General features: G+C 49.5%; 2 protein-coding genes across 14 annotated transcripts in view; one reads left to right on the top strand and one right to left on the bottom strand.

Moving 5' to 3' along the window:
• The window catches only part of SLC5A10 (solute carrier family 5 member 10), a 58,835-nt gene extending 50,587 nt beyond the window's left edge, over positions 1-8,248 (bottom strand). The window contains exons 1-6 of one of the 2 annotated variants that reach the window (XM_082706897.1): positions 8,084-8,248; positions 3,203-3,274; positions 2,886-2,990; positions 2,459-2,518; positions 1,859-1,963; positions 1,702-1,746 (exon numbers count right to left, since the gene is read on the bottom strand). In XM_082706897.1, the coding sequence (XP_082563023.1) occupies positions 1,702-1,746; positions 1,859-1,963; positions 2,459-2,518; positions 2,886-2,990; positions 3,203-3,274; positions 8,084-8,197 (501 nt within the window). In that variant the 5' untranslated portion in view covers positions 8,198-8,248. The remainder of the gene's footprint in view (positions 1-1,701; positions 1,747-1,858; positions 1,964-2,458; positions 2,519-2,885; positions 2,991-3,202; positions 3,275-8,083) is intronic. The other variant, XM_082706898.1, reaches the window with a different exon arrangement.
• LOC309851542 (uncharacterized protein) lies at positions 5,817-11,945 on the top strand. 12 transcript variants are annotated; one of them, XM_082706905.1, is made up of 5 exons: positions 5,818-6,481; positions 6,609-7,024; positions 7,209-7,413; positions 7,728-7,740; positions 10,491-11,945. In XM_082706905.1, exons 1-5 carry the CDS (start codon positions 6,398-6,400, stop codon positions 10,679-10,681), a joined length of 909 nt encoding a protein of 302 aa, XP_082563031.1. In that variant the 5' UTR covers positions 5,818-6,397; the 3' UTR covers positions 10,682-11,945. The 12 variants fall into 12 exon arrangements, 2 of the variants coding, with proteins under 2 accessions (XP_082563032.1, XP_082563031.1); XR_014304815.1 differs by lacking the exon at positions 7,728-7,740 and having other exon boundaries at positions 5,817-6,481; positions 6,609-7,072; positions 7,260-7,404; XR_014304816.1 differs by lacking the exon at positions 7,728-7,740 and having other exon boundaries at positions 5,817-6,481; positions 6,609-7,072.
• Positions 11,946-15,745: the final 3,800 nt, after the last annotated feature.

Raw genomic sequence — 15,745 nt, 5'->3', positions numbered from 1 at the left:
AGTTGATCCCCATCATGCGTCCAGTCCAGGCCGGCTTCAGCATTGTAGAGCAGAGGTTGGGGCCTCAGGTTGGGAGGCAGAGGCCTGGGTTCTAACTCTGCTCTCCGCCTGATTCACCATGACCTTGAGCAAGTCAAGGTCACTCTCTAGGTCTCAATCGTCTCATCTGTAAACTCGGCTTGCAGGGTGAGATCTCTGTTAGGACGTCCCCTCCTAACACTCAGCCCTTGTGGAGTCCCACCCAGGCCACCCCCTTGAAGCTTGCCCTGAGCGACATGCGACCTCACAGTCGATCAGTAACAGCATGAAGCTGGATGGGGGGGTGCGGTAAGAGACCACCCGTGTCCACAGGTTGGCCCCACAGGGCCCCACTAGGCACTCCCCCTTCTCGCTCCTCCCCCCTCCAGTCCACCCACTGGTAGGCGTCAGAGCCAGTGGTGCAAAGCTGACTTTGTCGGTCCCCGGCTTCGAGCCCCCAGGGTCCTTGGGTCCTTTGGCTCCTGGCAATCTCCCACTGCAGCCCTTGAGGTCAGGACTGGGAAGCTAGCAGCCCAAGAGCCAAATGCGGCACCAGGTCTGCTCTGTGTGAATCCGGGAGCATGACCGTCTCTGGTTTGCCCAGTCCCCACCACTCCCCAGGTCTTCACACTGTCTCCTCTCTGGTCTCAGAAGCGTCTGACTTAGAGACACCTAGAATGCAGGCCTCTGGACCCGGACTGTCTCCTGGACACATCCTCCACCGCCCACCCATCTCTCTCTTTGGCCTCTGTTCCCCTCCCCCGTCAGTGTCCCTTTCCCTGTTAGAGCCCAACCTAACAGCCCCTGCTTGGGTGTGTGTGTGATTCCCTGTGTATTCACCTGCCTCCTGCCGTACCCAGAGCCTGGAGGGCCCAGGCCAGGTCTGCCTGATTTCTGTGGCTCTGGCTTCCAGGAGGCGGCTGGGACGGAGCAGGAGCTGGGGGGCCTCCCTGACCACTTTCCTCTACCCCACCTGCCAGCCCCACCCCCCTCACAGACGCCGTGAGAGGCAGGCACAGCCAGCCCTCTTTACGAACAAGCAGACGGAGGCTCGTGTTCTTGTCTGGTTGCCTCCAGCCAGAAGCAGACTGATGTAGGACTCGGGCCCTGGTCCCCACTTCCCCAGTCCTTCCAGAAACGGGCTGAAGGAGGCTGTATGGCTTCGGGGGTCAAGGGCAGAGTGCCCCTGGACTCAGGAGTGAGAGCCAGAAGACATGGCATTACCATGAAGTCACCAGGAAGCTTGGGACAAGTTAGTTCCCCGCCCTGGGCCTCAGTTTCCCTTTCTGTGAAATGAGGGGCTCAGAGAAGGGGAGCCCTAGTAAGTGAGCCTAGATGGACATTTAAGGGGTGTGTTCTGCTCTTACCCTACCGGGGGGACCAAGTCCAGGCTCCCAAGGGAAAGCGGCCAGGAGTGCCCACAAGGGCAGCTCCACAACCTGAGGAGCTGACCAGCCGCAGGAGGGCTCCCTGCAGCTTCTGAACCAGAGACCGCAGGGGCTCTCAGCGCCCCCTAGTGGTCAGTCCTGGCTCATCTCCTTGCTGACCCCCGCCCCCACCGGTGACCACCCTCCTATCTCTGCCTGGAGCAAAGCAGGAATCAGGAGGCCTGCTTTGCCCCCAACACTGCCAGCTCCCCCAACCAACATTCTGGAAGCCCTAATCCAGCTATTCCAGGCTTACTTTGTGGGCAAGTCCTTGTCCCTCTCTGGGCCTCAGTTTCCCCAGCTGTTGAACAAGAGACAGATGAGAGGATGTCAGGTCTGTTTGAGGGGCCCCTGGAGCAGGGATGATTCCAGGCTGTGCTGGCTGGACGCCAGAAGCGGGGGGTGCAGCTCACCGATATCTTGGTGAAGACGGAGAGCATCAGGGACAGGACAGACAGGTACATGCGAATCCGCTGGCCTCCGTAGCGCTTCTGAATGTATTCCGGCATGGTGACAATCTGGCGGAGACACGGGAGCAGGGGCTAGGTACTCCTCTGAGATCCCACCCAGAGCTGCTCAAGGACAAGGCCAGGCCCACTCATTACCGCCCCAGCACCTGGGACTGGGACTAGAGACAGAGACAAGCTTGGAGGGGCTGTGGCGATGCATCTGAATGAACTATTGGCACAGCTGGGTGGGGAAGGCAGCCGTGACGGATGGAGAGAGAGTCAGCAAGTGGTAGCCACGGAGGCAGGGACCACCCAGTTGGGGCTGCGGGAGTGGGCAGTCGGGGATCGTGTCGCCCAGCGCTGTCACCCAGCTGTGCGGCCCAGCGGTGTCTCGCCCATGTGCTCAAGTAGTCAGAGCTTCCTTGCCCAGATACAGCAAGCTGGGGAGTAGAAACTGGCAGGCAAAGCGCCCCAGGCTGAGGTCCTCAGGGACCTGTCTGCATGAGTTGGTAGGCACGTCATTTGAACTAACAGCCCAGCCCTGAGAGCGGCGAGTGGACTCACCTCCGAGGAGATGTAGATGGGCACGAATACCCACGCCAGAGCCAGCAGCACATACGTGGCCTGAGGGGGACAGAGGCAGGGTGAGGACAGCAGGTGCAACTCTCCCCCGAGTCCTGCTCTAGAGACGTAGCCAGGACCAGCGGTCTGGAGGCCTGGCTTGCCAGGAGAACCTGATATGGCCTCGTTCCCTCTCTGTGTGCCTGTACACTGATGGCCCCAGGCCAAGACTAACAGCTCCCCTCCTATCCAGTTGGCATTCTGAAGACCAACCTTTCCCTGGAACTCCACCTGTCTAGACATTGGCCGCCCGGAGTTCCTGGGAGCTGCCCTCTGGGCCAAGGGCAAACTCCAGTGGAGGCCTATCCACCGCATTTTAGGGTGCCAATCCCTCTCCCCACCCCCCCAACCCTGCCCATCGGCAGCTCACATTCCACTCGAAGCCCGCCACAGCCAGGCCCCCGGCCGCCCCCGAGCCCGCCAGTCCGATAAAGAGGCCTGAGCCCTCGCTGCTGGCGAAGAGAGAGGCTCCAATCTGGAGGACAGAGAGGAAAAGGAATCAGCTTTGGGCCCTCCCTACCAGCCTCCCAAACCCCCACACTTTGCACAATTCCCAGCACCGCATCCCGACACTCCCAGCTTGGGGTCTCCCTGCCAGCCTCAACCTGTCCCCTCAGTGCCTGCCTGGGGCATCCCTCATCCCCCACACCCTGAAAGGAGGGGCTGGGGGCGTCGGAGTGCACTCACCGGCCACCAGGTCATGTCCCGGCCCGCTAGGAAGTAGCCTCTCACCGTGTTCCTGCTGGCCCGGCATGAGGACTGTAAGAACAGAGGCGGACATTGGAGCCTGGCACACACTGGAGAGAATGTAAAATGGGGCCGTCGTGGCAGAAAACAGCCTGTGGGCCCTCCCAAAGACTTCCACGTTCACGTTCAACATTCACCTCCTTAGCGCGATGACCCAGCATTGCACTCCAACATCTGAGAGAACTGAAAACTGGGTTCACACAAAACTGGTCCCTGGATGTTCAGAGTAGCCGACAGCCCAAAGGGGGATAGGCCCAGATGCCCCCACAAAATGGGGTCTAGCCGCACAATGAAATATTCCCCAGCCACAGGGTGGAATGAGCTTCTGACACCTGCTATGACATGGACGGCCCTCAGGAACTTTCTGCTAAGTAAAAGGATTCAGACACAAAAGGCCACACACGGTAGGATTCCACAGGTAGGAAACATCCAGAACAGGTGAATCCTTAAAGGCAAAGGGCACAGCAGGGGTTTCCAGGGCTGGGGAATGATAACTAATAGGTATGGGGTTTCTTTTGGGGTGATGAAAAAGTCTTGGAACCACATAAAGGTAATGGTTACACAGCACTGTGATTGTACAAAATGCCAGCGAATTATATATTTTAACATGGTTTACGTCGCCTCCGTATCCAATGTGGGGCTTGAACTCATGACCCTGAGACCGAGAGTTGCATGTTCTACTGACTGAGCCAGCCGGGAGCCCCAAGCAGAGATTTTTGCATCTTGGTAAGGACTTTGAGCCCAGGATTCTGAGAACCCTTTGGCCCTTGATTTCTTCTAATATTTTAAAGATTTTATTTATTTATTTGACAGAGAAGGATCACCAGTAGGCAGAGAGGCAGGCAGAGAGAGAGGGGGAAGCAGACTCCCTGCTGAGCAGAGAGCCCGATTCGGGGCTCGATCCCAGGACCCTGGGATCATCACCTGAGCCAAAGGCAGAGGCTTTAACCCACTGAGCCACCCAGGCGCCCCAAGATTTTTTTTTTTTTATTTGATAGAATGGTGTGGGGAGAGAGGCAGAGGCAGAGGGAGAGAGAGAATCCCAAGCAGACTCCCTGCTGAGCATGCAGCCCGACTCAGGGTTTGAGTCCACGACCCTGAGATCACGACCCGTGATCAAGAGCCAGGCTCTTAACCAACTGAGCCACCCAAGCACCCCTCTTACTTCTAGTATTTTCATCTCTGATACATTTCCAAGAATTATCAGTCAAGGATTCTTGCATACCTTTTGTTTGGAGCATGGAATTTTGTGCTCTGTAATATAATTTTAAATATCTGAAATCAGGGCACTGAGTGGCTCAGTCGTTAAGCGTCTGCCTTCGGCTCAGCTCATGATTCCAGGGTCCTGGAATCAAGCTCTGCATCAGGCTCCCTGCTAAGCAGGAAGCCTGCTTCTCCCTCTCCCACTCTCCCTGCTTGTGTTCCCTCTCTCGCTGTGTCTCTCTGTCAGATAAATAAATAAAATCTTTTTTTAAAAAAAACCTGAAATCAGAATGCTTGGGAACGAATCCTGGCTCCTCTGCTTCCTGGCCGTGTGACCTTGGGCAAGTTACTTCACTGATGGGCCTCGGTTTCCTCACCCACAATGTGGGCCCTAATAAAAGTTCTTCCCTCACAGGCTTCTGTGGGGTTTAATGAGTTAATAGGAGTAACACTCTGACGATGGTGTCTGGTACCTAGTAAGTGTCTGATGAGTGGTTTTATGGATTTTTCAAGGCCTCACTTAGTGCTGTCTGGACAGGAGAAAATGAAAAGATGTGAACTCGAGAAAAGGAGAAGTGTGAAAAGAAGGACCCAGCAGCTGTATTTAGATCTGTTATTTTGCATTCCTTTTTCACAACATACATATCCTAATGGAAGACTGGATCACATGATCTCAATCAATACACAGGCCTCCTTCTACCTGATTTTAACCTCATACACACACAAACATACACACCGTCATATTTAAGATGATTTGTCTGAATTGTCTGGATCTGTCACCCAAAGCTTTTGAAATGGGTCCTGCTTGCCTCTCCTGCCTGAGCTCCCATTACTTTCTTTGAGCTGTGACCTGGCCCCATTGAATGCAGTACTATCTAAAGGCTCTCATGGCTTTGGCCAGGATGGCCACATCCAGCAGTGTAGGCTGTGCACTGTGCAACTTCCAGAGCAGCTCTGTTCTTGCCCTGTGATTTTTCCTAACATGTTTTCTCATCTTTCAAGGATATGGTGGGCATTTCAGTTGCCTCCTTCTTGCCTTTCTCTTTCCTTAAGGGGTCTCATTTTTCTAAGCAATTAGCTTGAGTGGTCCCAACCCAGGCTCCCACTCCAGGAGTCCTGACTCACTTAAAGCCACAGACCCTATCACATTCTTTAGCTGTCACACCTGATTCAGGGCAGCTGTGGACTGCTCCTGGCCTCCCAGGAGGTGGAGGAGGAAGCTGGAGCTCTGGGGACACTGGCAGCCATGTGTACCTAGTTAATATTCACCGAGGGCCCCACAGCCATAGAGTTGGTTCCCAGTGCTTAACCTGTATGAAGTGTTTAGTCCCATGAAGTAGGAACTATGATCATCCCCATATTACCAATGAGGAAACCAAGGCTTCCACAGCTAAAAGTGGCTAGTAAATGATTTGAACCCAGGCTGAGCAGAGGCTGGGCATCTCTCCTCCATGTGGGACACTGGGCTCAGGACAATGCCACACGCGGATGGAAGCTGTGAAAGTCAACGTGAAATGCACCATAGCCTTGTTGATACTGTGAGCCCCTGGATCCAACTGTGCCTGAAGCCTTATCTATCGTTGGACTTTCCAAGACGGATATCCTTACATTTCCTTCATTGTTCAAGCTCTTCTGATCTAGGTTTTCTGTCACTGGTTAACAGATACCTTAATAGGTGCAAAGGCTCAGCGCAAGGTCCTTTGTCCAGGAACATTTCTTTAAAGGCCCTCCCCGGGCTCTCCTAACCCCACTGTCAGAGCACCTCTGCAGGTGCACCTGTCCAACCCAGCTTGTCCTGTCTGCATTTGGGTGATGAGCGCCTGCATCTGATCACTGTGCGATCCAGCTCCAGCACACTCACTCCTCGTCTAGCTCTGTTCTTTGCTGCCGACACTCACAGCCGTCTGGCCAGCAGCACCAGGCTGGGCCCGCATGGCCTGCTTGAGGGCCAGGCCAGAACTTCCACAGCTCCATGGCCACGGCACCAGCCTGCAAGCGAAGGTGAAGCTAGGAGAGGTGAGTTCCAGGCAGCGAGGCAGATGGGCCCCAGTCACCAGATGGCAAAGGGCATCAGGGGCCCCAAACGGTCCCTTAGATGCAGCTTCCAGCTAAATTCCCCACCCCACTCCTCTTCCCTCTTCAGATCCTGCTGACCTCCAGCCCCTGGCTCATCCCGAAAGCCTCCATTGCGGGCGCCCCCTCCTCTGAACTCCCAGCCAGCAATTCTCCCAGAAACAGAATGGCTGACAGCAGAGTTCTACATCCACAGGCCTCCTGTGCTCCTTGGAACCGCCAGGAGAGTGGGCTGCCTGCATCGCATGGTGTGTTTGAGGAGGCGTGCCCAGAGCAGCAAGGGACTGACTCCAAGGACGCAGAGCGGGGGCTAGCCCTGAGCGGCTTGTGGTCTACGATTCCACCACTGAAGAATCAATTGCAATTACTGCTGCTGCCCGCCCCAGCACCCCTAGCACCGCCCCCCCAGCATCAGCACCCCCAGCACCCCTGCAACACCAGGACCACTCACACCCTTCCTGCTATTCAACCAAGAGCGGTGGCAAGGTCCGTGCCCCTGTAGGCACCTCAGGTGGGAGAACGCCTCTGACTCAGGTACTCGGGGCTTGGGATGAAGTAGGTGGTGTGTCTGAATTTTAGATCGAGACCCCCAAGGCCCAGAATACTGAGCGACTTCCTAGGAGGTCAGAGCTGGGAATGTGACCAGTCTTCTGCCTGGTCACATTCCCAGTCTTAAACCAGGGCCAGGGAAGAGAAGAAGGGATTCTCATTCTCCCCCCAGTAGATGGAGGCCATCGTGTATCACAGCTCAGGGATGCTGGCCTGGGGACCTCTGGGGACCTCTGGGGACAAGGAGGAGGAATCTGACCTCTGCAAAACCAGAGCTGGCTTTGGTGCTCACCTCCCTCACCAGGAAGGCCTCCAAGGTCTGCATTGTGAGTAGACGGGAGGAACGCCTCCCCTATGTGCAGGGACATGGGGGTCACTGGGTAAATCCCAGATCCCAAAGCGGTGGGGTTCATCCATAAATGGGGCTGGCCTTTGCCCTGCGGCTGTGGGGGCTGGGCGATAAGCAGAGGACCCGCCTAGGAGGGGTCTCACTACCGCTGCAGTCTGTGAGGGCCTAAATCATGTCTCTTTCTCATTGAAAGTGAAAGAAACTGGCTTAGGAACTAGGCGAGGAGGGCGGACAACAAGATTTTCAAAATAAAGATCCTCAGGCTCTGTGTGCGCCTCTCCTTCTTTGGAGCCTGACCCAGCAGGTGCGGGGAACAACTGGACAGATGTTCGCCCCTCAAGCCCGTCTGACACGGAGGAGGGATGGAGGCCAGGAAGAGGACATGCTACGCTGGGTCCCCAGTTTGTCAGCCGCACAAAAGCCCAGGGAGCTTCTCCCTAGGCCTGCACGTTAGAGAGGACTTCCTCTTCCACCCCTTGTAGCCTGAGCAGCCGCTGCCCAAAGGCAAAGTGGCTTGGTCAAGGTCTTGGACAAATCCACCCCAGGGCTGGGAGGAGGACCCCAGCGGACTCCAGGTGTGCCTCAACTCAGCCTGGCTCCCACACCCCAGTGCCATCCTGGCCAGCCGCCCACCCCAGGCTTCTCACCCATATGCCCACGGCCACGTTCAGGGCGAAATACAAGGTGATGATAATGATGTCAGTCACACTCAGCTGCGGCCCGGGAGCATGGGGGTCGCCGGTGGAGTTGTCCGCCACCATCCTGTGGCAAGCACCGGCTCTGAGCAGGAGGAACTGAGGGCCGAGCCAGGTCAGAAAGGGCTTCCTGGCAGGCAATTAATTGAACATTAAACCGAGCGCGATGGTGGCGTCTCCAGCCCACAAGATGACTGCGTGCCGGGAAACGGCTTTCCAAGTGCAGCGCGGGTGTCCCCCAACCCCCCCGCCAGTGGGAAGCCAACCCTGACCATGAGTGTAGGGGCAGAGCTGGAAGGGGCTTGGAGGAGGGCAGCCTCCCCAAACTCAGAGGTAGGTTTGGGAAAAGTAAAGGGAGTTTAGGGGGTGCCTGGCTAGGTTCAGTCGCTGAAGCATGCAACTCCTGATCTCAGGGTCACGAGCTTGATCCCCAAGTTGGGGGCAGAGCCTGCTTTAAATAATAAATAAATAAATAAATAAATAATCATAAATAAAGGGAGATCAGTGCATCCACAGGCAACCAGATTAGTCCCAGAAAGCGCTGTTACCTGAGGTGTGGCTCGCCCCGTATTTCACTTATATAAAAAGCACGAAGGGTTGGGGACAGATGCCTCACCTCTGGGGACACCATGGTGGTGCGGAACCATATCCTATGGCCACTGGGCCATGAGAGGACTGAGGGGGACTTGGAATGGTGACTCTTGAATCATGTGGCTTACTTCCCACCACAACAGTCCAGCCCCAGAACATGTTGCCAAATGTTTTGCGTCCTTTTTCTTTCTTTCTTTTTTTAAGATTTTATTTATTTATTTGACAGACAGAGATCACAAGAAGGCAGAGAGGCAGGCAGAGAGAGAGGAGGAAGCAGGCTCCCTGCCCAGCAGATAGCCCATTGCGGGGCTCGATCCCAGGATCCCGGGATCATGACCCGAGCCGAAGGCAGAGGCTTTAATCCACTGAGCCACCCAGGCGCCCCTCTGCTTCCTTTTTCTAGCCCAGCTGAAACTATCCCAACCCCCTCATTTGACCCTCTGTTCAGGTCCCCGTGGTCTCCTCAGGACGTCCGCAGATGGACAAGTCTAGCAGGTGCCTGCCAGGAACCGAGGACGATGCTTAGGCTTTCTGCCTGCTGTCCCATTTGGGGCTCCCTCAGGGTGGGTGGTAGCATATCACGGCCGAGGAATGGAGGCCAGGAGGCTCAGCTGTCTGTCGTCTGGCCATGGGAGGGGCAGAGCTGGGAATCAGATCCAGATTTGACCCCGGATGTCCCCGTTGGAGACAGTGATGGCCCTGGTTCCATTGGAAGCCAGAGAGTCTTAGATGCGTCCTCACTAAGGAAACCATTCTGCAGAGCCTGGTGGATGTCTCCGATGTGGCCCGTGGCTTTGCACAGCGTTTGGAGTTTAACAGGGTCATGCCGCTTTTCCAGAAGGTGTTAATGAGTGAGCAGCACCTCTGGGAACACACTGACCCGCAAAACCCAACTGTGCCTGTTACTCAGTAACCCAAGGTAGGCTGTTTAAAGATTACATGCAAAACGAGACAGAGAAGAACAATTAAGTCAGTTTCTAGTCAATTCAGGCAGGCTCAGACCGCCCCCTCCCCAACTACAATCATCTCCGGACAACTAGCCTCGCTGAAGGTGCTCACTTTCCAAGCCATTGCTAGAAGCATGTCGTGAAACAAAAGATCATTTGAGGGGTGCCTGGGTGGCTCAGTTGGTTGAGCGGCTGCCTTCGGCTTAGGTCAAGATCCCAGGGTCCTGGGATCAAGCCCCACATCAGGCTCCCTGCTCAGCAGAGAGCCTGCTTCTCCCTCTCCCTCTGCCTGCTGCTCTGCCTACTTGTGGTCTCGCTCCATCTTTCTAATAAATAATAAAATCTTTAAAAAATCATTTAATAGGGTGCCTGGGTGGCTCAGTGGGTTAAGCCGCTGCCTTCGGCTCAGGTCATGATCTCAGGGTCCTGGGATCAAGTCCCGAATCGGGCTTTCTGCTCGGCGGGGAGCCTGCTTCCCTCTCTCTCTCTCTGCCTGCCTCTCTGTCTACTTGTGATCTCTGTCAAATAAACAAATAAAATCTTAAAAAAAATCATTTAATACAAGTCGGAAGGACCCAGCTGGAGATGATCAGAGTTTATTAATCCAGTCTCCTAGGGATAAAGTGGTCCCCTCACATCTCAGAAGAAAACAAACCATTAGGGATAAATGCCCCCACCCCGACTTCTGATACAAATTCTGGGGAAAAGAAGTCAGGAGGAGTGGGCAGGTGGGACAGGGAGAGGGTGGCAGTGAAGGGTGTGAGAAATTCCAAACTTAAGCCCAATCACTTTCCATATTCCCACCCTCTGCTATCCAACAGGACCATACTCGGATCAAACTCTGATGGCCCAGCACACCCAGGACAGGAATGACAGGACCTGCCCAGCCAGGAAGCCAGCCAAATCACACCTCACAAGCTGCATCTATCCCAAGAGGGAGCCCCCCATGTCATGTTTCCCAACACCGCTGCTGATGCCAAATGTGTGGGGTTTCTCCCACACACACCAATGAACTCTCCATCTCTCTAGAGGCCAACTGGGTGTCCTCCCATCTGACTCAATTCTGTCACTAACAACCTGAGTTAGTACAGATCCCATAGTTTAAACACTTAGTCTGACCAAACTGCCCCCCTTTACACAGCAGGTGCAATCTTAGGCCTCCTTGTACTTTGGACTGACCATCTAGAGGTGCTGGAAGTTCCCATGATCCCCTTCTCAGATTCATAATTTGCCAGATGGCTCCCAGAGCTCAGGGAAACTGATCAGTATCAGTATATGATACAGATTGTTGTACAAGATACAGATGAACAGCCAGAGGATCAAAAAAGAAATAAAAGAAAGTAAAACAAAAACTTAGTTTTTAATTAATCTGATAACAATGTGTTCAAAATAGTAATAGCAACAACGTATTTGGTATGTGTGTGCTTGAGTATAAATGAAATGAATAATAGCAATGATATAAGGACAGGAAAGAAGTGTGATTATTTTTTTAAAAGGTAATCACACTATTTGTGACAGTGCACTTTTATTTGAAAGTGGACTTGGATCAGTGATAAAGTCTTTCATCTCCTCGGTTAATTCCTAAGTATTTTATCCTTTTTGATGCTATTGTAAATGGGATCATTTTTTCCATTTCCCCTTCAGGTTGTCCATTGTTAGTGCTTAGAAATGCAACTGATGATTCCATGTTGACTTTGTATCCTGCTGTTTTCCTAAATTCATTTCTTAGTTCTAACAGATGGTGTGTGTGTTTGTGTGTATGTGTGTGTGTGTAATCTTCAGGGGTTTTCTAAGATCACATCAGCTGTAAACAGATAATTTTATTTCTTCCTTTCCAGTTTCAATGTCATTCATTCATTCATTCATTCATTCATTCATTCATTCATTTTCTTGCTCTGGTTAGACTTTCCAGCACTACATTGAACAGAAGTCATGAAGGAAGGCATCCTTGCCTTGGCATTAATCTCAGAAAAAAAGCTTTCTCTCTTTCACCGTTGAGTATGATGGTCACTGTGGATTTTTCATCCATGGTTTTCAATTATGTTATGGTAGTTTCCTTCTAGTATTCCTAATTTTCTGAGTGTTTTTATCATAAAAAGTTACAATTTCTTGAAACACATTTTCTGTGATGAGACGATCATGTAGTTATTCCTCTTCATTCTGTTAATATGGTGTATTACACTGACCAGTTTTCATACGTCTAATCGTCTTGCATTCCAGAAATAAATCTGACTTGGTTAAAGCCTATAATCTTTTTAATATATTCCTGAAAATGGTTTTCTAGTATTTTGTTGATGTTTTAGTATCAATATTCATAAGGGATATTGATTTATAGTTTTTTTTAAGATTTTATTTATTTGACAGAGATCACAAGTAAGCAGAGAGGCAGGCAGAGAGAGAGGGGGAAGCAGGCTCCCCGCTGAGCAGAGAGCCCGATGCGGGGTTTGATCCCAGGACCCTGAGATCATGACCTGAGCCGAAGGCAGAGGCTTTAACCCACTGAGCTGCCCAGGCATCCCGATTTATAGTTTTCTTATAGTGTCTTTGGCTTTGTTATCAGGGTAAGTCCACCTCATAGAATGAGTTAGAAATTATTCTTTCCTCTTACGTTTTTGGGGGAAAGTTGGAAAAATACTGGTGTTACCGTTTTTTATTATTTTTTGAGTAATCTCTGCACCCAACATGGGGCTCAAACTTAAAACTCCAAGATCAAGAGTTGCATGCTCCGCTGACTGAGCCAGGCAGGTGCCTTACTTCTTTGAATGTTGCGGAGAATTCACCAGTGAAACCATCAGATCCGGACTCTTCTCTGTTGGAAGTTGTTTTTTTGTTTGTTTTGTTTTTGTTTTTTTCAATAACTGATATAATTCTATTAGTTATAGGTCTATTCTGATTTTGTATTTCTTTGTGATTTAGTCTTAGTAGGTTTTGTGTTTCTAGGAATTTGTCAATTTCATCTAAATCATCCAATTTGATTGTGTACAATTCCTCATAGTACACTCATAATCCTTCCTGTTTACTTCAAATCAGTAATAATGTCCCCACTTTCTTTTCTGTTTTTAATAATTTGAGGCTTCTCTCTTTTTTCTTAGTCTATTAAAGGTTTGTCAATTTTGATCTTTTCAAAGAGCCAGCTTTTGTTTTGCTGACTTTTCCCTATAATTTTTTATTTTCTGTTTTGCCGATCTCTCCTCTAATCTTTATTATTTCTATCCTTCTGCTAGCTTTGGGTTTAGTTTGTCCTTTTTCTGGTACCTGAAGTTGTAAAGTGAGATTGTTGATTTGAGATCTTTCCCCCTTCCTCCTTCTTTCCCTCCCTCCCTTCCTTTCCATGTAAGAGTTGATAGCTATAAATTTCTCCATTAACACTGATTTTACTGTATCCCTAACATTTGGTATGTTATGCTTTCATTTCTATTCAGCTTTAAGTATTTTCTAACTCCTCTTGTGATTTCTTCTTTGATTAATTGGCTGTTTAAGAGTGTGTTAATATCCACAAGTGGAGAATGGAAGTATCTAATTATTACTGTAAAACTATCTTTTAATTGTGTACATTTTTGCTTCATTTATTTTGATAGTCTGTTATTAGGCATGTAAATATTTATCATTATTATGTCTTCTTGCTGTACCGAACCTGGAACAAATATATACTGTCCTTCATTGTCTTTTGTAGTATTTTTGTCTTAGTCCATTTTGTCCTATATTACTTACGCTACACGTTTTCTTTTTGGTTGCTATTTGCATGGAATATCTTTTTCTGTCCTTTCACTTTCAATCTGTTTGTGTCTTTGGATCTAAAGTGAGTCTTTTGCAGACAGCATACAGTTGTATTGTGTTCTTTTTATCCATTCTGTCAATTCCTCTTTTTGTCTGCCAATCCCTTTTACTTGATTATTTAATTCATTTACATTTAAAGTAGTTAATGTTAAGGAAGGACTTCTGTCATTTTGCTATTGATTTTCTGTATGCCTTATACCTTTTCTATTGCCTCATTTCCTTCTTTTGTGCCTAATTTATTTTTTGTACTAAAACACTGAAATTCATTTCCAATTTCATTTGATATATATTCTATGACTATTTTCTTCATGGTTACCATTGGGATTGTATTTAATATCCTAAGGTTACGACACACTAATTTCAATTTATACCAGGTTAACTTCAATAATATACAAAAATTCTGCTTGACAACTTTATTTATGCCCCTTTTCAGTTGTTATTAGAAAACTAAATCTTTGTTTTGTTCCACAAAGCAAACTTTTAAATGGATTAGCCTCTTATGTTGAAAACATAAAGCAAGGTTACACACCGATGTTATAATAATACTAGCTTTTAGACTAATAATTTTTAAATATATTTCTCTTATATTATGTAGAAAGGAGTTAGAAGCCATTGCTACAATAATAGTAACTTTTATATTACTTATGTATTTGCCTTTATTGAGATCTTTAGTTTTTTGTGCAGCTCCGGTTGCTATCCAGTGTTCCTTCATTTCACCGTGGAGGAGCCTCTGATTATTTCTTGCAGAGCAGGTCTAGTGGTAATAAACTCTGTCTGTGTTTGTTTACCCAGGATTGTTTCTGTTTCTCCCTCACTTTTGAGGGACAGTTTTGTCAGATGTAAGATTCTTGTTGACATTTTTTTGTTTTAGCACTTTGTATTCTTCAGCTCATCGCTTTCTGAATTCCAAAGTTTCCATAAGAAATCTGATAATCTTGGGGCAGCCAGGTGGTTCAGTTGGTTGAACATCTGCCTTTGGTTCAGGTCATGATACCAGGGTCCTGGGATCGAGCCCCATGTCAGGGGAGCTTGTCGGGGAGCCTTTTCCCTCTCTTTGCCTGCTGCTCTGCCTGCTTGTGCTCTCCCTCTCTTTCTCTCAAATAAATAGATTAGTTAAATATTTATTTTTTAAAGATTGTATTTATTTGACAGACAGAGACCACAAGTAATCAGAGAGGCAGGCAGGGAGAGAGGAGGAAGCAGCCTCCTCAATGAGCAGAGAGCCCGATGCAGGGCTCGATCCCAAGACCCTGAGACCATGACCCGAGCCGAAGGCGGAGGCTTTAACCCACTGAGCCACCCAGGCGCACCTAAATACTTTTTAAAAAATCCGATAACTTACTGAGAATCCCTTGTATGTGACTCATTTCTTCTCTCTTGCTGCTTTCAAGATTCTCTGTCTGATTTCTTTTCTTTTTTTTTTTTTTTTTAAAGATTTTATTTATTATTTATTTGACAGAGAGAGATCACAAGTAGGCAGAGAGGCAGGCAGAGAGAGAGAGGAGGAAGCAGGCTCCCTGCTGAGCAGAGAGCCCGATGCGGGACTTGATCCCAGGACCCTGAGATCATGACCTGAGCCGAAGGCAGCGGCTTAACCCACTGAGCCACCCAGGCGCCCCTCTCTGTCTGATTTCTTAAAGTTGGATTATAATGTAATGTATTTTGGTGTCCCTGAGTTCATCTCATTTGGAATTCATATTCATGTCTTTCATAAAATGTTGATGTTTTCAGCCACTGTTTATTCAAATATTCTCTCTACCCCTTTTCCTCTCTTCTCCTTCAGGAGGAGGTCTCCCACAATGTGTATGTTGACCCACTTAATGCAGTCACAGAAGTCCATTAGGCTCTGTTTCTTTTTCTTCAATCTTCCTTCTGTTCCTTGGATTTAGTTCCATTTTATCTTTAAGTTCACGCAATCCTCTGCCTGCTCAAATGGGCCTTTGAATCCCTCTAGTGAATTTGTCATTTTAGTTGTACTTTCGGAATTTGGGGGGGTTTCTTTTTAGGTTTTCTGTTTATTGATCTCTCTGCTTTGCTCGTACATTATTTTCTTGTTCCCCACATCTGTTTTTTTGTTTTGTTTTGGGTTTTCTGGTTTGTTTAGTTTTTTGAGCACCTTTAAGACAGTCACTTTAAAGTCTGTCTAGGGGGTGCCTGGGTGGCTCAGTGGGTTAAAGCCTCTGCCTTCGGCTCAGGTCATGATCCCAGCGTCCTGGGATTGAGCCCCACAGGGGACTCTCTGCCCAGCAGGGAGTCTGCTTCCATTCCTCTCTCTCTGCCTGCCTCTCTGCCTACTTGT

This window comes from Mustela nivalis, assembly GCF_964662115.1.
Source record: "Mustela nivalis genome assembly, chromosome: 17".
NCBI classification, from domain to species: domain Eukaryota; kingdom Metazoa; phylum Chordata; class Mammalia; order Carnivora; family Mustelidae; genus Mustela; species Mustela nivalis.
This window is presented reverse-complemented; position numbering and strand designations above follow the sequence as displayed.

Coding starts and splice junctions, on each gene's coding strand:
- LOC309851542 (XM_082706905.1), top strand. CDS start 6,398: ATGGCCTGCTTGAGGGCCAGGCCAGAACTTCCACAGCTCCATGGCCAC. Junction 6,482..6,608: donor CGAAGGTGAAGCTAGGAGAG/GTGAGTTCCAGG, acceptor TTCCCTCTTCAG/ATCCTGCTGACCTCCAGCCC. Junction 7,025..7,208: donor CAACCAAGAGCGGTGGCAAG/GTCCGTGCCCCT, acceptor TCACATTCCCAG/TCTTAAACCAGGGCCAGGGA.